This window comes from Hyla sarda, chromosome 4, assembly GCF_029499605.1.
Source record: "Hyla sarda isolate aHylSar1 chromosome 4, aHylSar1.hap1, whole genome shotgun sequence".
Taxonomy (NCBI): domain Eukaryota; kingdom Metazoa; phylum Chordata; class Amphibia; order Anura; family Hylidae; genus Hyla; species Hyla sarda.
In genome coordinates, this window is record NC_079192.1 from 191,138,394 (window position 1) to 191,161,866 (window position 23,473).

A 23,473-nucleotide genomic window follows, 5' to 3' on the forward strand; every position below is an offset into this window, starting at 1 on the left:
TAAATTCTTATTCCACTTGGCATTTTTCACTTTGAAGCTTTTTTTTTTTTAAATCCTTTTGGCGTTTTTTCACTCTTTTTGGCGTTTTTCTGCTCCTTGGTGGTTTTCCAAAATCTCAGCATGTTGAGCCACTGGCATTCATTTTTTTTTCAATTTTATTTTATTTTTTGGTTAAAATCATGGCGTTTTTCTCCCATAGAAGTCTATGGAAGTAAAAAAAAAAAAAAAAAAAAACGCCAAGAAGAACGATGTGGGTTTTTTACTTTGGCATTTTTTTCTTTTGGTTTTTATTCTTTTTTGGACTTACACTTGGAGATACACATTTATTAATTTTTTTTTTTTTTAATCTCGTAGGGTACTATTAAAAAAGAAAAAAAAGATACAGTAGTGAAGAGAAAAATTGTATCTAATGAAATTTATCTTTTTGATAACAAAACTTTATTTTTTAAAACGGATCCATTGATGTGGGCGGGAACCTAAAAATGTGGCTGACAATAATAAAAAATGTAGTGTGTGTGTTTAACTTTTTTCTATTTTTTTTTTTTTTTTTAGGTAGTACTACTACTCCCAGCATGGAACACACTGTTCCATGATGGGAGTAATAGTAGCTGTACAAATAGTAATAGACAGATCGCCCGGGTCTGTTACGATCCTTCTGTATAATGTATAGATTCGACCGGACACTGTTCTATGGTCCACTGCACTACCATATATATACACCTATTCATATTTCCCGCAGAGAGCTGTGATTGGCCAGATGGTTCCAGCCAATCACAGCTCTCTGTGGGAAATAGGAAAATGTGTATATAATCGTCAGTGCAGGGGACCATAGAAGAGCGGCCGCCCGCATCTATACATTATACAGGAGGATCACAGCGGGTGTCAGGAGTGACATCCGCTATGATCTTTCCTTAACTGCAAGTACTACTACTCCCAACATGGAGCACGCTCTGCTCCATGCTGGGAGCTGTAGTTCCTGCATTAATAGACAGATCGCAACAGGTGTCAGAAGTTACACTTTCTGCTATCTGTCTATTAATGCAGATACTACAGCTCCCAGCATGGAACAGAGTGTGCTCCATGTTGGGAGTAGTAGTACTTGCAGTTAAGGAAAGATCACAGCGGATAAGAACAGATCACAGGTAAGAACAGATCACAGTGGGTATCACTACTGACACCCGCTGTTATTGTCCTGTCTATTGCAGAGATGGAGCAGCTCTATACAGCGCTCACATCTCTGCACTGTACTCCGGCCAGTGATGTGAATAGAACATCACTCATTCATATTTCCCTCAGAGAGCAGTGATTGGCTGCAACCATCCGGCCAATCCCCACTCTGGGCGGAAAATATGAATGAATGATCTATTCACATCACTGGCCGGAGTATAGTGCAGAGATGCGAGTGCTGTATAGAGCCGCTCTGCATCTCTGCTATATTATGGACGATCGCATCGGGTGTCAGGACACCCAGGGCGATATGTCTATTAATACAGGTACTTCTGCTCCCATCATGGAATAGTCTGTTCCGTGCTGGGAGTAGTAGTACTGCCTAAAAAAATAAATAAAATAAAAAAGTAAAACACACACACTTTATTAAAAAAAAAAAAAAATGTTGTTATAAAACATACATTTTGTTTAAATAAAATGTTAAAAAAAAAAAAACTGCCAAGGTGCACTTTCAGCACAACATGAAAAAACGCCAGAAAAACTGCTAGACACAGGAAATTGCACTGGCGTTTTTTCAGGCGTTCTTCTCAACACAAAAAATCGCAGGACAAGAAACCAAGTAGAAACTTAGCCTTAGAGGACGCAGAATGAAGGTGTACGTCCAGAGTCCTCTCCCGTTGTATGAAGCACGTTTTAGAGGCTGAGCGTTAAACAATCAAAGTTGGTCGCATTGTCTAAAATGGAGAAAAAAAAACTTCTGGTTAGCTCATGGAACTGATTGGGAACACCATGGCAAAATTGTGGGGTCCTGATCAGCTTAGAGGACGGATGGAGGTCCCTTGGCTAGCTCTGTCCCATCCGATTGGCATGCCAACACTACAGGCAGCCTGTAGTAATAGTGCTGATCACGCTAATCACTGCTGTGCTATGACACAGCATTTAGTGTATACAGTCAAAAGATTACATGTAATCCCCTATGGGGACTAAAAAATAATGAATAGAATAAAAGAAAGTTAAAATATGGGAACTAACCCCTTCCCTGATAAGTTTGAATCCCTCCCCATTTACCATTTTTAAAATAAAATATAATGTAAACCAAATAAACATAAACATGTATCTATGCTTGCAGAATTGTCCAAAAATGGTACCGATAAAAACTAGATAGAACGGCGTAAAAATTAGCCCTCATTCAGCCCTGTACATTTCAAAATAAAGGGGCTACAGGGGTCAGAAAAGAAGAAAATTTTCAAGCATACTAATTTTCATACAAAAAGGGAAAATGTTTTAAAAGTAGTAAAATTTTAAACTAAACCTATTTAAATTGGGTATGGTTATCGTATGGACCTACAAAATAGAGTCCTGTTTACCGAAAAGTGCACTGCGTAGAAACAAAAGCCCCCAAAATGGAGGGTTTGTGTGTGTTTTTATTTTATTTATTTTTTCAATTTCACTCCACAAATTATAATTTTTTTTCTTTTTTTTGTTTTACTGTAACTTTTGTGGTAAAATGACTGTCATTACAAAGTTCAGTTAGTGGTGCAAAAAACAAGCCCTCATATGGACCTGTAGGGTGAAGGGACATGGCTATTAGAAGGCTTTTAAATGTCTGGGATTTGTCATCTATAGCATGCGCTCCTATCAGAAAATAGGGTTCCTGTTCAGGAGATCACGGGGGGATAAGGGGATAAGTTGTCTTCCACTGGGCAACCCCCATTCTGTCGGGTAATTAAAAAAAAAAAATATATATATATATATATAATATATATATATATATATATATATATATATATATATATATATATATATATATATATATATATATATATATATACATATAAATTTTTTTTTTTTTGATGACTTAAGCAATTTTACAATGGATTAGAATTAGAGATGGGCGAAGTTACAGTGAGTAGATTACTGTAGTCGCAAACTTCTCGGCTCGGTAGTTGATGACTTATCCTGCATAAATTAGTTTAGCTTTCAGGTGCTCCGGTGGTCTGGAAAAGGTGGATACAGTCCTAGGAGAGAGTCTCCAGCCACCGGAGCACCTGAAAGCTGAACTCATTTATGCAGGATAAAGTCAGCAACTGCCGAGCCGAGAAGTTTGTGACAAATCTACTCACTGTAACTTCGCTCGTCTCTAAATAGAATTATACATGTTCTGTATAGGCACAGTCTCTGATCAATGCATTTTGAGATGCAAAAACAGTTAGTGAACAATGGAGCGAGAAAATGCTTGTTTGTTTTATGAAATTGTTAAAGTAAATGTGTCACTTATTGCTGAACTGATGCATGTAAACCTAAGTCATAAGACTGTATAATGGATAACTGGCTGCTAGACAATGAACCCAGTTCTAGGCATTTTAGGAAAAGTCTACAAGTTACGAACTGCAATATTTGGGACATAGTCGGAGCAGTGAAAGGTAAATTAATGTTCATTATTTTTATTCCAGCATCATATGGGATTAAAATAAATAAGTCACTGGATTTCTCCTCCTTGTTTTTTCTATTTTTATTTTTATTTTTTTAATGCAATTTTTAGCCAGGTCTGAATAGCCCAAAGTAATATTATAATGTCTCCCATACAGACCCAGGTTGCTATCTCTTAAATTGGTCCCAGTGGGGGTGGGTTCACACCACGCTTTTGCTATACGGTTTCATAAAAAAAAACTATGCAACCGTACAGAAAACTGTGCCCATAGACTTCCCATTCAAAACCGCACGCACCATAATGTATACGGTTGTCTCCGTTTTTCAAACCATACAGTTTTTACATTTATTTTTTTTCCCGACAGAAAACCGTGGCCTACCACGGTTTTTGGTCCGGGTGAAAAACCATATACGGTACTTTTTTTAAATGTATTTTTTACATGGGAGTCAATGGGACCCGTACAGAACCGTATGTGCATACGGTTCCATCCGGTTTTTGACTTTGCACTTTTTTTTTTCTTGGAATTTCAATCAAACAAATTTAAACTTTATTCATAATGGAGTGAAAAGTTAAAAACGTATATGGTTTTTTTTCTTAAAAAATTGATGCAACCGGACCTTTTTCAACTGTATACAGGTATAAACGTGTACACATGTTTTGATACAGTTTAATCAGGTTTTGAGGAATCCGTGTTTTTTTTAATTTTTTTTCAAAAACCTGATACGGGAACTGTATTGCCAAAACGTGGTGTGAACCCAGCCTTATATCGTTCTGAATATTATGTAATAGTAAAATAAGTGAATAAGCATGAAGGAAAGTAACACAATGCTGACTGAGTCTTCAGGAATATTTGCTTGCCTCTCTAGGATGACACCAGTTATTTTAGATAGAAATCTTCTCATGCAACTTCTGCAATAGTCTTCTCTATTTGGGGTTTAACCATATGCTTGACATTAACAATAGTGCTCTAATCTTGGTCAGGTTAAATTGTGATTCAACTTCCAGCAATGTAGGCACATGAGTATGAATTCTCAAATGTCTAGGATAAAATTGTACACCAAATACAAAGAGAACTTGTAACATGGCAATGTTCCATATGTGCATTTGTGAGAGTCCTCCATATAAAACCAGTCATTATCCATTAGGACACAAGCTGATATCTTTCTGACTTGCAGTGTGTTTCCATCTATGAGTTTGAAAGGTGCGGGCTATCAGAAGCAGATTTTTGGGAGCGGAATCTGATGTGGAAAATCTGTGACGACCCCATTGAAGTCAATAGGGACTGTGATGCATTTTCAGCAGCGGATATTCCACTGCTGAAAATATGCTGGGTACAGCCCGTCTTTCAAACTCACAGCTGGAAATGATGCAGGATTGAAAGGAAATCCTAATGTAAGACCTCTCAAAATATAACCCTGTGGAGAAAGAGTAATGAACAATTAGTTAGGAATCCTCATAAAAAGGAATGCAAAAAAAAGTGTTTCCTTATCCAGTTAGTGCATAGAAAATAAACGCCAGGTGCATCCTGCATTAAAAATACTTAGACAGCCTCCCTGAGACGCACCACATCGCAACATAAAGTATTGATAGGTCAACCAGCAGTCTGTCTGTTAGGTTAATACTGTCATTAGGTTAAAAAGGATAAAAGAAGTCCCAGATATCAGTCATAATAACTTCTCCAGTTCTTGGCAACACTGGACAGGAAAGGTGCTAACAAAGATTGCAAGATAACGCTGGCCCCTATATTATTGTTGACCTGGATAATATTCCGCTACAAATGCAATGTTCTATCGGGAGCCATTATTTATTCCTGCCAACATTTGCAGGTCCATCCATAAAGATACCTCTATTCATTGGGGAACATTTATCAATAGCTACAATTATAGTGTATCTGTTAGTTTTGCACATGGCATATGTGTACAATTTGCTAGGACTGTTAGTTAAAGGGGTACTCTGGCCCTAAGACATCTGATCGCTGGAGACCCCCCCCACAATCTCTCATGCCGCACCCACCTGAGCACGCAGCGCTGAAGGCTCCGAGTCAGAAGCCTCACGACCACAGGGCCGGAGTATTGTGGCATCACAACTCCGCCCCATGTGACATCATGCCCTACCCCCTCAATGCAAGTCTATTGGGGGGGGGGGGGAAAGGAGTGAGAGGTGGGTGCTGCATGAGATTGCGGGGGTCCCCAGCGGCAGGACCCCCACGACCAGACATCTTATCCCTTGGATAGGGGATAGTATGTCTATGGGCCAGAGTACCCCTATAAATGCTTCTCCTTACACCACTTTACATTCGCATATGTAGCCTACTATATGCCTATACTTTTTCTCTTATACTGCTTTTCTCTTAATCACTTCAAAGCTTTAATGATAGGCGTAAATGTGGTAAGGTTTTTTTTTTGGGTTCCCATTATGTACTATATTTGCTTAAATGGGCACTCAAACATTTTATGTTGCACATCTTGGCAAAACATTAACATTTCTAATATACCTAGTGAGGGTAGGCTTGCACTCCTGTGCTCACTCCTGTTCTATAAGACAGGAGAGCACAGAGGAGTGCTAGCCCACCCTCACTTACTGGATTTTGAGGGAGATTTATCAAAATCAGTGCAAAGGAAAAGTTGCCCATAGCATCCAATCAGATCGCTTCTTTCATTTTGCAGAGGCCTTGTTAAAAAAACAACAATCTGGTTGCTATGGGCAACTAGGCAGCTATAATAGCTTTTTAATGGTGTATTAACTGGTCCATTTTCTGCTTTTAATAGTTTCTAATAGATTTAGAAATGAGTTGATAACGCTGGTTTCCCAGCAGAAGTAAAGTCCTTGTACAAGGGGTTACAGTGATTGCAAAACGGTTGTGTGTAAGCTTTGTGTACAGAAGTGTAAAAACAGAGCTGTATCAACAAGAGAAGAAAGCAAACGTAGTAATATGGACACAATTGTAGGAAATCGGAAAGCATCCAGACCAGTGAGAATAAGGAGGTATATTTTGGGATGTCATCTATTTCATGCTTCCCAAACCACTGGCAGCATGAAAGTGGGACAGGCTACTATTTTTCCAGTAATGAATGATATATTCATTCTAAAACCCTGCAGTGTTCAGAGGAACCGTAGTTATAATGGCAGTCGGGAACTGGGCAACAAGTTAAAGGGGTACTCCGGTGCTTAAACATCTTATCACCTATCCAAAGGATAGGGGATAAGATGCCCGATCGCCGGAGTCACGCCGCTGGGGACCCCTGTGATCTTGCACACGGCACCCCGTTTGTAATCAGTCCACGGAGCGTGTTCGCTCCTGGTCTGATTACTGTCGATCACGGGGCCGGCGGCGTGTGACCTCACGCTCCGCCCCTCAATGCAAGTCTATGGGAGGGGGCGTGACAGCTATCACGCCCCCTCCCATAGGCTTGCATTGAGGGGTGGAGCGTGACGTCACACTGGGGTGGAGGCGTGACGTCACACTCTGTCGGCCCTGTGGTCGCCGCTAATCAGACCCGAAGCGAACATGCTCCAGGGACTGATTACAAATGGGGTGCCGCGTGCAAGACCCCGGGGGTCCCCAGCGGCGGGACTCCTGCAATCAGGCATCTTATCCCCTATCCTTTGTATAGGGGATAAGATGTTTAAGCACCGGAGAACCCCTTTAAGGCAATCGCCAGCAGCTTATTCCCACCCCATCAGCCTCAAAGGTGTACTCTGCCCATAGACATCTTATCCCCTATTCAAAGCATAGGGGATAAGATGTCTGTTCGCGGGGTTCTCGCTGCTGGGGATCCCCGTGATCTCAGCTGCAGCACCCCGCTGTCATTATTGCATAGAGCAAATTTGCTCTGTGTGGAATGACGGACAATACAGGGGCTGGAGCATTGTGATGTCACTGCCCGCCCCCTTAATGCAAGTCAATGGGAGGGGGTGTGATGGCCGCCAAACCCTCTCCCATAGACTTGTATTGAGGGGGTGGGCTGCAACATCATGAAGGGGCGGAGCCGTGACATCACGATGCTCCAGCCCCTGTATTGCCCATCATTACGCACAATGAGTTTGCTATGTGCAGTAAGGATAGAGGGGTGCTGCAGCTGAGATCCCGGGGGGTCCTCAGCGGTGGAAACCCCACGATCAGACATTTTATCCCTTATCCTTTGGATAGGGGATAAGATGTCTAGAGGCAGAGTACCCCTTTTAAAGGGGTGCCCCAGTGTTTAAAAATGTATCCGATCATTGCAGCATAAGTGAGACAGCCTACCTTTTGCCAGAGATGAAGGAGTCCCTCTCTAAAGCCGGTTTCACTCTACGGAATCTACAAACAGACAAAAGCGGTCAGAGATTCCACAAGTGGGCAGCGCCGAATCAGTCAGCGCTAGGATTGTACTGACTGCTTTCCCGAAAGACGGCAATGTCTGCAGTGACTTCCACCAGAACATTGAGCAGGTACAATGTTCTGGCTGAATCACTTGATCTGAAATTCCGACCAGAAAATTCCAGTGTGAATGGTTTTACCAGAAAACCAATTCACCTACGTGTAAACCTTCATGCAGCGTAACTGAATCAGTCGGCACTAGGACAGCATGGACTGTCCTCATAGATGACAATGTACAGGTGAAACTCGAAAAATTTGAATATCGTGCAAAGGTTATTTCAGTAATGAAACTTTAAAATGTTAAACTAAAATAGGAGAGAGTCTCATTACATGCAAAGCAAGATAGTTCAAGCCATGATTTGTCATAATTGTGAAGACTATGGCTTACAGCTCATGAAAACCCCAAAGACCCCCAATTACTGGGATTTGGGGAGCCATGTCATCTGCTGGTGTTGGTGCATTGTGCTTCATTTAGTCCAGTGTCAATGCATCAGTCTACCAGGGGATGTTGGAGCACTTCATGCTGCTTCCTTTTACGTTGCATTAATAAAATACAATGAACTTTTTGCAAGATATTCAAATTTTTCGAGTTTCGCCTGTATAATGCTTGGATTTTAATGAATGAACAGGATCATTCTATCAGCAGAATTGTGCTCGGAAATTCTGTAGTGTAAACGGTTCCAGGCTGTGGGGACTGAAATGAAGTGAAATACTGAAATGAGGTCTCACAGGCTATATAATGGGGGGCAGTTGTGTGAATTATAAACAGTGGCCATTTGGTCAGAAAATTACCTATTGGTTGAATCAAGTTATTCTTAAAGATATGTTTTAAAAAAAAAGTGTAAAAAATGTTTTTCTTCAGTTTTCTTGTTTATCTTAATTTTTTTTTTTTTTTTTACTTCTGCAGTTTTCCCATTGGCCCTAAAGCCTAATGGGGGAGATTTATCAAAACCTGTGCAGAGGAAGAGTGGTGCAGTTGCCCATAGCAACCAATCATATTGCTTCTTTCATTTTCCACAGGCCTCTAAAGAGGCCTGTGGAAAATGAAAGAAGCAATCTGATTGGTTGCTATGGGCAACTGCACCACTCTTCCTCTGCCCAGGTTTTGATAAATCTCCCCCAATAAGATTACCCTTCCTGTTCTGTAGGGGAAACTTTATAGCAATCTTTCTTCTGCTGTGTGAACCTGCAACAAAATCTACAGCAGAATCAAAACCTGTCCAGAGGAAAAGTTGCCCATAGTATATGTTACTAGCTGAAGAGTGATGGGGACAAACCTCTCCAGTCTTAGTGATGTGCCCCCAGAGCAAACAATGGTTTCACTGCACTTTTATCATTTCCTCCATTTAAAAGCCATCCTAGCTGTCCCGATACTCAATAGAAAGTAGGTTAGTGTATTAGACAGCTGCTTGAACTGGACACGGAGATGGATGAACCCTCCCAGCTTTTTCTGTACTTTTATTTGACTTTAAGGTGACTGGTCCTGCTTGGCCATATCCCAACAAGGTATGGAAACCAGCCACCCACATTCTTAGGATCGGGGCCTATTGCTCATTCCAAAAGTGGCCTGTTGAGAACCTCTGTAATGATCTCTGAAAATATCACAATACAGGCTACATAGTCACCATTTCCAGTAACCAATTATTTTTTAGTTGCACAAATGCAGTTACGTGAATGAGGCCTGGTTTATCAGTACTTCCACTGTTCTAGTGACCAGCTGGCCTAGTGTTGTCAGCAAAGCTTATGTTCTCAGTGTTTGCCAGCTGTTTTATGCTGCTGCTCATGTTGCTGTCTGTTGATTCATTGTGTTGTGTATGTCTGACTCATTGCTGGTAATTGTGGTAACAGGCTCTAAGAAGAAGGTACGCTGGTTTCCCGTTAGGCGACTCTTCACCCACTCCTGTCCCAGCATCAGGATTCCTAGCAGGTTTTTAAGAGAAGGTGGGTGATGCTTACCAGCAATGCATAGTTGTTTGTTTGTCTGGTGTTTCTTGTTCTGTCTTTCAAGCAACTTTTGTATGTCTCCTCAAATTTTAAAGGAAACCTGTTAAGTTTCATGCTGGATTAAGACACTGACAGGGTTCCCCTATCAAAACAACCGGTCATCAATTCTAAATGGCTTTGCCATTTGAGAACAATCACAGTTTTATTTTCAGTTGGAAACAGGAGTCTATAGGGGAGAAACCTGTCCAGCGGAAAAGATGCGGAGTTGCCCATAGCAACCAGATTGCTTATTTTCTGAAAAATGAAAGAAGCAATCTGATTGGTTGCTATGGGCAATTCAGCAACTTTTCCTCTGGACAGGTTTTGATAAATCTCCCCCATAAAGTCCTGAATGACAGGGAAACGTGTTCCCTTTAAAATTTGAGGAACTGTACAATATCTTCTAAAAATTCTAAATACAACAGCCACCTTACTTTGTGGTTAGTATGAGAGTGGTGCAGTATAGTTTGAAGTGGTGTGTGTGTGTGGTGTAGTTTTGTGTGTTTTTGTTTTTTTCTTCTTAAATGGGGAAATGTGAAGGGGAACAAATAGTTTTACTATTTTATGAAGAAAAATGCAGGAAAACTTCCAAACCTTATAAGAACATAGGATAGCAAATCAGTTCATATCAGTGTCATTGTGTTAATGGTAGGTAAACAATTTTACATTCCAAAAGGAAGAAAACCCTACCTTGTAAAGTCAATGTTTGTCCCTATGGTATGGTACATGCCCTTATGGTACAGGCATATAGGGTTAGCCTTAAGTAATAGTAGGGGCTTAATTATTTCTCAATTATATTAACTTACTTACACTATCTGATTCATTAATTAGGCCTAAATGTATAAAACTAGGCTTTCTTAAATCACAGATAAATTTAAACATAGACATTATAAATATTTTCCAAAAACAGTACAACATTGTGTCTTTCGACCAGATAAAGGATACAAATCACAGATATGGTAGGGGAGGGGAAAAGGGTACAGGTGAACCCCTACTCAATAAAGAGCCCTACCTAGTCTAGACCCTTGCCCTCACTAGTCAATAAGTGTGGACAGGGACTGGGTGGTATGAATATTCCTTTATAGAAAGGTCATCAACAAAACACGTTTGTATAGCATCTCGTGCTCCCTTTCCCAGGTGGGAGTTGTAGTTTTGAAACATCAGGAGGTCCGCAGGTTGAAGACCACTGCACTAGGGCTTCACAAGACCAGCCTATTCTAGGCATACCTGAAATAAATCGGGCTGCTGTATACTTACAGAAAACTCCTTTGCAATTCCTCCAGGAGTCGGGCCAACTATTGCAGTAGCAGTGGTGCTCCGAGGCTGCACTGCCTCTCTGTTTACGTTAATTTGTTGATTGACAGACTGGAAATGTGCAGTACAACTACACAGGGCTGCCGCGTGTGTCAATCAACTGCGCAATGTAGGGGGAGGGACTGTTCTGCACAGAGCAGAATTGGCCACACCAGGGTTACAAATAGAAACTGCAAAACCCAGGGCTGGATTCAGTTTATACTGTTCAGTAGTGCTATATAATGTCCTCCATGATGCTGCTTCTTGGAGTGTACTAGAACGACATAGAAGAGAGTATTCTGCAGTGAATGGCAGACACCCACCATAGACGTTAGGCTGGACCCATCTCTGGGACAACTAAAATTAAAGCCTTTAGAGGTGAAAATGCCTTTTTAAAAGTTATGTGAAATTTACGCACTTCCTGACCATTAGGACAGCTTATCTAGTAAAAAGAAACAGAATATTTGAGCAATTTTTAACCTCAACTATATCTATGAGTGATTCTTAACCATAACTGAATAAAAAGGTAATGCATAAAACCATAATTCTTGCTGTGGCAAAACATTCATTTACTTTCTTAGGATCAGATATTCTACAACTGCAACAATACCTGTAGTCAAAATTGGATGGCAGAATAAGGAACTGCTGTTGTCATAGTATTTTCCAAAGCAGCGTTACATTTGTGACATGTCACAGGGAGGTTTAAATGGTCACTAACTCTTCAACAAACTTTGCATACATCAGTAGTAAAAATAAGACATTTTATAATATGCCTTATTAGAAAAAAATTACTTTCTTTGCTAATCAGGCTATGTTCTACCAACGCGCCCCCCCCCCTACCCCACTTACACTTTGTCCATCTCTCTCAAGACAGACTTAGGCTGAGTTTACACTACGGGTGCCGGATCCGGTTGAGGGGAGCAAAAACCGGCCACTCCCACACCGCAGCCGGATCTGCTCGGAACCCCATTCATTTCAATGAGCCGACTGGAGTCAAATGCTGACTCCGGTTGGCTCATTTTTGCTTCATATACGGTTTTACACTGGACCTAAAAATGTGGTATTTTAGGTCCGATTAGAGAAATGTATACGGGGCAAAAATGAATGGGGTTCTGCTGGATCCGGCTGCGGTATGGGAGTGGCCGGTTTTTGCTCCTCTCAACCTGATCCCGCACACTACAAACGTAGTGTGGATCCAGCCTAAGTCTGTCTTGAGAGAGATGGACAAAGTAGTGTGAACCGGCCCTTAGTTTTTCAATCTGCTCCTTAAAGAGGTACTCCAGTGGAAAGCATTTTTTTATATTTTTCAATTTTTTAATATATATTTTTTAATCAACTGGTGACAGAAAGATTAACCACTTAACGGCCACGAGTGTATATTTACGCTTGTGGTCGGCTCCCGGTATGTGAAGCTCCCTCAGGAGCTGAGTGCGCTTCGTATTTGCGGGGTCCCGGTTGCTATCAGTAACCAGGACCTGCAGCTAATACTGGACATAGCCGATCGGGCTGATGTCCGGTATTAATCCCTTTTTAGACGCCGCGATCATAGTTAATCTCGTCGTCTAAAACGGGAGAATACACTGCCTGTTACCTCAGCGGAGCTGTTCGGGGCCGCCGCGGTGAAATCGTGGCATCCCAAACAGCTGAGAGGACAGCGGGAGGTGCCGTACCCTGCTCCACGCTGTCCGATCGGCGTTTGATTGCTCCAAGCCTGCGGTGGCATAGCATTGATCAGTGTATTCAATCAGTGTAAAGCATGTTATAGTTCCCTGTGGGGGCTATAACATTGCAAAAAGTGTTATAAATTATTATTTTTTTTTTTATAAACTTGATTTAACCCCTTCCTTAATAAGTTTGAATCGCACCCCCCTTATCCCATTTAAAAAAAACAATGTAAATATAAACATGTGGCATCGCCGCGTGTGTAAATGTCTGAACTATAAAAATATAATTAATTAAACCGCATGGTAAATGGCGTGCCCGTAAAATTAAATCCAAAATATGAGACCTCATACATCCCCATATGCGGAAAAATTAGTTATAGGGGTCAGAAGAGGACAAATTTTGGTGCATGTAGTTACTTTATTTTACTACAAAAAAAAAAAAAGAAAAACCTATATAAATTGGGTATCATTGTAACCATATGGACCTACAGAATAAATATATGGAGTAATTTTTACCAAAAAGTGCACTGCGTAGAATTGGAAGCCCCCAAAATTACAAAATGCCTTATTTTATTTTTTTCTAATTTTTCCCCATAAATAATTTTTTTTTAATTGGCTATCGTGCCCCCTCCCGTAGGCTTGCATTGAGGGGCGGAGCGTGACATCACATGGGGGCGGGGGCATGACGTCACACTCCACCGGCCCTGCAGTCAACCATAATCCGTCCCAGAGCGAACACGCTCCGGGGACTGATTACAAATGGGGTGCCGTGTGCATGATCATCAGCTGCGGGACTCCCGCGATCAGGCATCTTATCCCCTATCCTTTGGATAGGGGATGAGATGTGTAAGCACCGGAGTACCCCTTTAAAGGATAGGGGATAAGATGTCAGATCGCTGGGGTCCCGCTGCTGGGGACCCCGGGGATCGCTGCTGCAGCACCCCGCTATCATTACTGCGCAGAACGAGATCGGGGCAATACAGGGGCTGGAGCATCGTTACGTCACTGCTCCGCCCCTCGTGACGTCACGGTCCGCCCCCGACAATACAAGTCTATGGGAGGGGGCGTGGCGGTCGTCACGCCCCCTGCCATAGACTTGCATTAAGTGGACGGGCCGTGATGTTATGAGGGGCTGAGCTATGACGTCATGTTGCTCCGGCCCCTGTATCGCCCGTCATTACGCACAGAGCCAACTCGCTCTGCGCAGTAATGATGGCGGGGTGCTGCAGCAGCGATCCCCGGGGTCCCCAGCAGCGGGACCCTGGCGATCTGACATCTTATCCCCTATCCTTTAGATAGGGGATAAGATGCCAGGGGCGGAGTACCCCTTTAAGGACCCGCGCATTTTTTTCGCACATCTGACCACTGTCACTTTAAACATTAATAACTCTGGGATGCTTTCTTTTCATTCTGATTCAGAGAGTTTTCGTGACATATTCTACTTTTAGTGGTAAATTTTCGTCGGTACTTGCATCATTTCTTGGTGAATAATTCAAAAATATGAAAATTTTGCTTTTTTAATTAAATTTTTTTTACTTTGAAACTCTCTGCTTATAAGGAAATGGACATCCTAAATTATATACTGATTCACATATACAATATGTCTACTTTGTTTGCATCATAAAGTTGAATTTTTTTTTTAACTTTTGGTAGAAATCGGGGCTTCAATTTTCTAAATTTTTACAAAACCTGAATTTTTCAGGGACCGGTTCTGTTTAAGTGGATTTGAAGGGCCTTCATATTTGAAATACCCTATAAATGACCCCATTATAGAAACTGAACACATTTTAAAGTAGTCAAAATGACATTCAGTAAGTGTGTTCACCCTTTAGGTGTTTCACAGGAATAGCAGCAAAGAGAAGGAGAAAATTCAAAATCTTCGTTTTTTTTTTTTTTTTGTTTTTACACTCTCATGTTCCTATAGGCCAAGTTTTTGAATTTTTACAAGGGGTAAAAGGAGAGAAATCACCCTAAAATTTGTAACCCAATTTCTCTCGAGTAAGGAAATACCTCATGTGTATGTAAAGTGCTTTGCGTGTGCACTACAAGGCTCAGAAGGGAAGGAGCGTGAGTTTTTCTGAAATGATTTTTGGAGGGCATCTAACATTTAGGAAGCCCCTATGGTGCCAGAACAGAAAATAAAAAAAACCACATGGCATACTATTTGGAAACTACTCCCCTCAAGGAACGTAACAAGGGGTGCAGTGAGCCTCTTTTTCCTCTGTAGCATACAGCTGCTTAAAAGTACTGAAAGGATTGAGATTTTTTAATAGAAATAATTTACAAATCTGTTTAACTTTCTAGCACCAGTTCATTTAAAGTACCCCTTTAAACATTTTGGGAGTCATTTTTTATTTTTTTTTTTCTTTTGGAATGGAAATACTGCATATGTAGATGTAAAGTGCTCTGCGGGCAAACTACAATGCTTAGAAGAGGAGCGCATTGAGCTTTTGGAGAGAGAATTTCTTTGGAATGGAAGTCAGGGGGCCATGTGCGTTTACAAGCCCTCCCGTGGTGCCAGAACAGTGGACCCCACACACACACACACACACACACACACACACACACACACACGACCCCATTTTGGAAAATACATCCCTCATGAAATGTAGTAAGGGGTGCAGTGAGCATTTACACCCCACTGGTGTTTGACTGATCTATGGAACAGTGGGCTCTGCAAATGAAAAATAAAATTTTTCATTTTCATCGACCACGGATCAAAAAATTTCAGACATCAGTGGGGTGTAAATGCTCACTGCACCCCTTATTACGTTCTGGGAGGGGTGCAGTGAGGGGGTCCACTGTTCTGGCACCATGGGGGCTTTGTAAACTCACATGGCCTTCAAATCCAGACACATGCTCTCTACAAAAGCCCAATGGCGCTCTTTTGAGCATTGTAATGCACCAGAAGAGCACTTTACGTCCACATATGGGGTATTTTGTATACTTTTTCATATTTTTCATTTTCACGTCCAACTTTTTTTTTTGCGTTTGTCAGAACCGCTGTAACAATCAGCCACCCCTGTGCAAATCACCTCAAATGTACATGGCTCTCACGCATGAGCCTTGTTGTGCGCCTGTAGAGCATTTTACGTCCACGCATGGGGTATTTCCGTACTCAGTAGAAATTGTTACAAATTTTGGGGGTCTTTTTTTTATTTTTATTTTTTTCCTCCTACCTCTTGTGAAAACGAAAAGTATGGGGCAACTCCAGCATGTTAGTGTAAAAAAAATTACATTTTTATACAATAACATGCTGGAGTAGACCACAACTTTACCTTTTCATAAGGGGTGAAAGGAGAAAAAGCCCACCAAAATTTGTTAGGCAATTTCTCCCGAGTATGGAAATGCCCCCATAAGTGGCCCTAAACTGTTGCCTTGAAATACGACAGGGCTCCAAAGTGAGAGAGCGCCATGCACATTTGTGGCCTAAATTAGGGATTTGCATAGGGATGGACTGGGATGCAAGAATTAGACTTGCCTCAGATACCAAAATTACCCTAAGGCAGTGTTTCCCAAACAGGGTCCCTCCCGCTGTTGCAGAACTCCCAGCATGCCTGGACAGTTAATGGCTTTCCAGCAATACCTGGAATTGTTGTTTTGCAACAGCTGGAGGCTCAGTTTTGGAAACAGTGCCGTACCAGATGTTTTTCATTCTTATTGGGGAGGTGTAACGGTGTATGGGGTATGTGTATATGTAGTGTTTTATCCTTTATTTTGTGTAAGAGTGTAGTGTTTTTAGGGTACATTCACATGGGCGGGGGTTTACAGAGAGTTTCTAGCTGGGAGTTTGAGCTGCAGCGAGAAACTCACAGTAAACCCCTGCCCGTGTGAATGTACCCTGGGGGAGAACCTACAGCTGTTGCGAAACTACAACTTCCAGCATGCTCTTTGGCTGTCCTTGCATGCTGGGGGTTGTAGTTATGCATCAGCTAGGGGCACACTGGTTGCAAAACAGTTTGGTTGCAAAACACTGAGTTTGTTACCTGTGTGCCTTCAGCTGTTGCAAAAGCTACAACCCCCAGCATGCATGGACAGCCTAAGGGCATGCTGGGGCTTGTAGTTATGCAACAGCTAGAGGCATACTACAAACACTCCCATCATGCCCTTTGGCTGCCCATGCATGCTGGGGGTTGTAGTTATGCAACAGCTGGAGGCACACTGATTGCAAAACACGGAGCTTGTTACTTAACTTGTTGCAAAACAAAACTGTTTTGCAACAAGTGTGCCTCCAGCTGTTGCAAAACTACAACTCCTAGCATGTACGGTCTATCAGTGCATGCTGAGAGTTGTAGCTTGCAACAGCTGGAGGCACACTGGTTGCAAAACTGTTACGTAACTGTGTGCCTTCAGCTGTTGCAAAACTACCACTCTCAGCATGCCCTTGCAGCCGGAGGGCTTGCTGGCACTTGTAGTTATGCAACAGCTGGAGGCACACTATTGCAACTCCCAGCATGCCCTTTAGTAGTTTGTGCATGCTGGGGGTTGTAGTTATGCAATTGCTGGATACACACTTTTTCACAGAAAAAATGTGTCTCCAGCTGTTGCATAACTACAACCCCCAGCATGCGCAAACTACCAAAGGGCATGCTGGGAGTTGAAGTTGTGTCTTCTGCTGTTGCATAACAACAACTGCCACCATACCCTTTTGTGCATGCTGGGAGTTGTTGTTAAGCAATAGAAGGAGGCCAGCCTTACCACCTGCTGCTGCACACGCTGGATCCTGCCTGCCGCCGCCACGGTCTACGCTCCGGGGGCCCAGATCCCCCCTTCGATGGGATCGGGGGCCCCCACTTCAGGTACATACTCCCGGCACCCGTTCTCGCCCTCCGGAGTAGGGGCGGAGCGGGTGCCATTAGGGACACCCCCACAGGAGGCGTCGTGATTTGTCGGCCGGTAAAGGCCGATGAATCGTGACGATGGTGAAGTGGCAACATAACCCCCCCAGGGGGGTTGCACGAGGTGCCTGCTGAATTATTTCACCTGGGACCAAAATTCTCATGGGCATACAGGTATGCCCTGGGTCCTTAACGGGTTAAGGGGTTATATCACCGACTAGGTAATATCAACAAAAGTATGTTGCTGAAGTACCCAATGGGAAACTCTACACCATCATGTAAAATAACATCAGCAACGAAAAATTATGAAACATGACAAAATTTTATTAAAGATCTCATAAGACATAACATAACAATAAAACGGCACAGTGCACAAGGCTGGAAGATGAGGCAGGAACATACAGGCTCAGATAGAAGGTATCACATATCAATGGCTAACAGTAGTTGCATATAGTAACCACAGTGACAGGATAGAGATGAGGCAATCTAATTGGACACACAAATGATTACAAATGCAAAAAGCAGTCAGAAAGAAAGGACACTAGCTACCTAGACAGAGCCATGCATTACCTGCACCTACCCCAACCCACGTTTCACGCAATGCGCTTCATCAGGGGGCGTGGCTATTTATGGGTAAAGGTGCGATCATTATAAAATGGGCTGACCTATCCTAAGCTGTCCAGATTAGACTGACAGTCTACACCAATCCACAGCTCTTGCTGTGAGGGAATTGATTACCTAAATGATCCGTACCTGCTGTGTATTAGTTGCCATTTCTACAGCAGATGCCGTTCCTGTGCCACGCGAACACTGAAAATGGCTCCGGTCATGTGACCGATTGGAACGGCGTCTGCTGTAGAAATGGCAACTAACACACATCAGGTACGGATCATTTAGGTAATCAATTCCCTCCCAGCAAGAGCTGTGGATTGGTGTAGACTGTCAGTCTAATCTGGACAGCGTAGGATAGGTCGGCCCATTATATAATGATAGCACCTTTACCCAGAAATAGCCAAGCCCCCTGACGAAGCGCATTGGCGTGAAACGTGCGTTGGTGTAGTTGCAAGTAATGCATGGCTCTGTCTAGGTAGTTAATGTCCGTTCTTTCTGACTGCTTTTTGCCTTTGTAATTATTTTTGTATCTATTTATTGAGATTGCCTCATCTCTATCCTGTCACTTTGTGGTTACTATATGCAACTACTGTCAGCCATTGATATGTGATACCTTCTATCTGAGCCTGTATGTTCCTGCCTCATCTTCCAGCCTTGTGCACTGTGCCGTTTTATTGTTATGTTATGTCTTGTGAGATCTTTAATAAAATTTTGTCATGTTTCATAATCTTTTGTTGCAGATTTTATTTTACATGTTTGTGTAGGGTTAAGGGGTTAAACAGATTTGTAAATGACTTCTATTAAAGTATCTTAATCCGTCCAGTACTTATCAGCTACTGCATACTACAAAGGAAATTGTGTAGTGCTTTTCTGTCTGACCACAGTGCTCTCTGCTGACACCTCTGTCCATGTCAGGAACTGTCCAGAGCAGGAGCAAATCCCCATAGCCAACCTCTCCTGCTTTGGACAGTTCCTACCACTTTAAGAGTTCCGATTACATGCTACCCATAAAAACCTACTGACAGGAGAACAGAGTTAAGATGCACAGAAGCTGATGAAAGCTCCTAGTAAGTATTAGAGATGAGCGAACTTACAGTAAATTCGATTCGTCACGAACTTCTCGGCTCGGCAGTTGATGACTTATCCTGCATAAATTAGTTCAGCTTTCAGGTGCTCCGGTGGCTGGAGACTCTTTCCTAGGACTGTATCCACCTTTTCCAGCCCACCGGAGCACCTGAAAACTGAACTAATTTATGCAGGATAAGTCATCAAGTGCCGAGCCGAGAAGTTTGTGACGAATCAAATTTACTGTAAGTTCGCTCATCTCTAGTAAGTATATCACACACCAGTGATAGATTCACAGCTTATACCACTTAATACTGCTCTATAATGTGCCTCATGCTGCTGCTTTTGAGGTTGTGCTATAACAGTATAGGGGAGCAAGAAGATCCCATCTAAGGTGTGTGTAGTGTATGGGAGACATCCATAGCAGCTAGTCCCAATTAATAGTGAAAACATGTTATATAATAGCCAGAAATAATGCTCCTGTACATCCACAATAGCTTGACCTGACATTTTTTTGAAAGGGTATTCCACATTTTAACCAGGATGATATGACCTCACTCACTAAGATGAGCAGGGAGTGACTGCTTGGGAACAAAGCCGATTTAACAAGGTAAGTATAGGTTTATATTTTAAGCCCCAAATACTTTTATTTTCTATGTACCAGAAAAGCCTGTTAGTGAAATAGTTACAGCGACTTTAACCTAACGCTGTGCACCATAGCAGTGAGTGCTCTGTATGGACTTTGAGTCAGGAGTGGCTGGTGCTTGAGTAATTTTGTGATGTGGCAACTAGTCTTGGGCTCTGTGCACATGTCTGTATTTTTTTCACAGGTTTTCACTGCTCGTGGACTGTTGAATGGTGTTCATGCTGATATTTTATGTGCTGTAACGAACTAAATCCAGTTAAAAAAAAAGTGTCAGTGGGGAAAGGGAATCAGTCTGTCAGTTTGTGACAGTTATATTGGTTGTGGATCTTGATAAAGCAATTACGCTACATGTGTAGCGCAAATATATTCTAGTGTTGTAAGGAGAATATACTGGTATTGTTCCCTGCCTATCCGTTGTCTTTCAGCTTGTTTGATTTTGTATCTAAGCCATTGGAACTTTTTCTTCAGCTGGTGTTTTAGTAGGAGTAGTTGTCTAGAAGACTTGTTTGTTCTAATGTGTTTGAAGGGGAGTGCTTTGTGTCTTGTTTGTGGAAGGCTCACTTGCATGACACCTTCTGCTGTGTCTGGTTTTAGGGGTAAAACGTGATCTTTCTTACTGTGCTTTTAGCAGTGCTATAATTATGCATATTATCTGCATGGTATTTATAATAGTGAATTTCCATTAGTTAGCATGTATCAGTATCTTTTAAAGGGTACTCCGCCCCTAGACATCTTATTCCCTATCCAAAGGATAGGGGATAAGATGTCAGATCGCCGCGGTCCCGCTGCTGGGGAGCATCGGGATCCCCGCTGCGGCACCCCGCTATCATTACTACACAGAGCGAGTTCGCTCTGTGCGTAATGACGGGCCATACAGGGGACGGAGCCGCGTGACGTCATGGCTCCGCCCCTCGTGACATCACGGCCCGTCCTCTTAATGCAAGTCTATGGCAGGGGGCGTGACTACCGCCACGCCCCCTCCCATAGACTTGTATTGAAAGAGGCGGGCCGTGACGTCACGAGGGGCAGAGCCGTGACGTAACTATGCGAACTCGCTCTGTGCTGCAATGATTGCGCAGTGCCGCAGCGAGGATCCCGGGGCTCCCCAGAAGCGGCACCGCGGCGATCTGACATCTTATCCCCTATCCTTTGGATAGGGGATAAGATGTCTAGGGGCGGAGTACCCCTTTAAAGAGTACCTGTCACCAAATAAACTGTTCTAAACTAACTCAGTATATGTTCCCTAACTGCTCCTAACACTCCTCCCACATTTTAAAGAAAAAAAAATCAGAGCTTTAAAAAAAGCTGTGTATCTTACCATTCTCCTTGCTTAAATAGTACAATTTCCCAGCAGGAGAAAGTTGGCGTTTCCCAGCAGGCAGGACATCACTGAAGCCTGCTGGGGGACCACTTCTGCCCTCACATTGTTGCAGTACTGTGATGAATAGAAGACCTCAAGCTCTTTGCATGTTTCAGTCTTTGTTGCTGTCAGTGAGGCTCTCCTGCAATTTTCAGTCTGTGTGGCTATCTGTGAGAATCTGTGGAGCTTTCACTTTCTTTGCAGCTATCAATCAAGCTCAGTGCAGAGAAAAACAGGCCAGGAGGAGACAAAACTCACTGTATTAATTGTAGCAGGGAACAGAACAGAGCCACCTAGTGGCCGTTTTTTCCAATACATTTTAAACATATTTATGTTGATAATTTTAAAAGCAAGTGAATGGGAAAGTGTCTACTAATTACACAAGGAACACTATATATTAAGTTTTATTTGGTGACAGCTACTCTTTAACATCACGTATAAACAGTGATATTTTTTTTTTTTATTAAAAAAATTATACATTACTATAAATTACAAATGCATAATATTTTAATGACAAAAGGAGGTTGTAAGTGAAACACAGCAAGAGCTTTGTTACTGAATTAGAGAGAAAATGCTTCCGTTTTTCTATTTTACAGTGTGTAAAAGCTGTTTTTAGCACAGTAATGCCGTCATACCTTTGTATTCCTAATAAGTGTGGTGTTTAATGAGTGTTTATCATCCTAAAACCAAACAGTCATCTCTTGAACAACGTTACAGCACCAGCCCTATGTGAGCGACATACAAATCCTCCGCACATGCACCTTCTCCAACCATTAGAGGCAGAGAGCTCGCTCACTACTTCCCTCTAGTAAGGCTGGGTTCACACTACGTTTTCTCCCATAAGGGAGCGCATACGTTCGGTCCGGTTGGCTCATTTTTGCGCCGTATGCGCTTTTACAACCGGACCTAAAACTGTGGTCAACCACGGTTTTAGGTCCGGTTGTAAAAGCGCATACGGCGCAAAAATGAGCCGACCGAACGTTTCACTCCGGCCGGCTCATTGAAATGAATGACATACGGGAGCGCATACGGTGACCTACGAGAGCGCAAGCTTTTAGCTCCCCCCTGCCGTATGCGCTCCCGTATGGGAGAAAACGTAGTGTGAACCCACCCTAACAGGGCTTCTCGGCAAGCACTGTAATGGTTGGAGACGGCACACGTGTGAAGGAGCTGTATGTTGCTTTCAATGAGCAGATGCTGTGATGTTGTTCGAGAGGCGTGGCGGCTTGGGGCATTGCAGACCCACGACCATATCTCTCCGACTGTGGCTTTTTGATAAGTGTGTAATATCCTCCTAAAACGACCGATAAGGAATACAAAGGTATGGCTGCATCACTGTGCTAAACAGCTTTAGGGGCGAAATCCTCATGACTGTCACGCTTTAAATTAATTTGAGAAATGTTTTTTTTTTATATCTTATTATTCTATTAACTAAATTTTTTTTTCTGTATGCACTGTCCCTGAGCTGCCTGAACAAAGATAATAAACTTTAACTTGCCCTCGGCTGCTTTCCTGATACTGCTGGTATCGCCATCCTCCAGTCCAGGTCATCTTCCAGCTTTTGGCGCAGCAATGCCCTGCCTTGGCTGGTGATGGGCAGAGTGGCAGTGTCATGTTACTGGCTTATGCACCAGGAAAAAAGCCAGGCTCGGCCAGTTACATGACACTGCCGCTCAGTCAATCAATAGCTGGACATTGCTATAGGCGCAGTGTGATGTGTCCGGCACCAAAAGCCTGAAAAAGACCAGGGATGGGACTGCGATATCTGGGGAGTGGCGAAAGGTAAGTTAAAGTTTCTTTCTATTTCAGCAGCCCGGTCATAACGTGATGCTTAAAATGGGCACTGTCGGATTCAGAAACTGTGTGTTGTAGGTTGTACTTTGCAAAACATTAACCTTTCTAATATACTTCATAGGAAAAAGTGATTTCCTTTTTATAGAAATCACCCCCCCCCCCCCCCGTAGAATTAACTCCGTAGAATTATCTCCTGAAAATGTCAGAGAATGCCCAGTAGTGTCTTCAATTCATCTGAATGGGGCATGTCCTGTCCATTG

At 42.6% G+C, this 23,473-nt stretch overlaps 1 protein-coding gene across 10 annotated transcripts in view; it reads left to right on the plus strand.

Annotated features, from left to right (window-relative positions):
- Positions 1–23,473, plus strand: part of KLHDC10 (kelch domain containing 10) — a 71,072-nt gene that overhangs the window by 31,690 nt on the left and 15,909 nt on the right. For 8 of the 10 annotated variants that reach the window (XR_008892581.1, XR_008892582.1, XR_008892583.1 and 5 more), the window contains one exon: positions 9,807–9,899. The exons of the other annotated variants lie outside the window; for them this stretch is intronic. Coding sequence is in view for 4 of the 8 variants with exons in the window: in XM_056573156.1 (XP_056429131.1) it covers positions 9,807–9,899 (93 nt within the window). In the remaining 4 variants the exon portion in view is untranslated. The remainder of the gene's footprint in view (positions 1–9,806; positions 9,900–23,473) is intronic. 10 annotated transcript variants of the gene reach the window in all.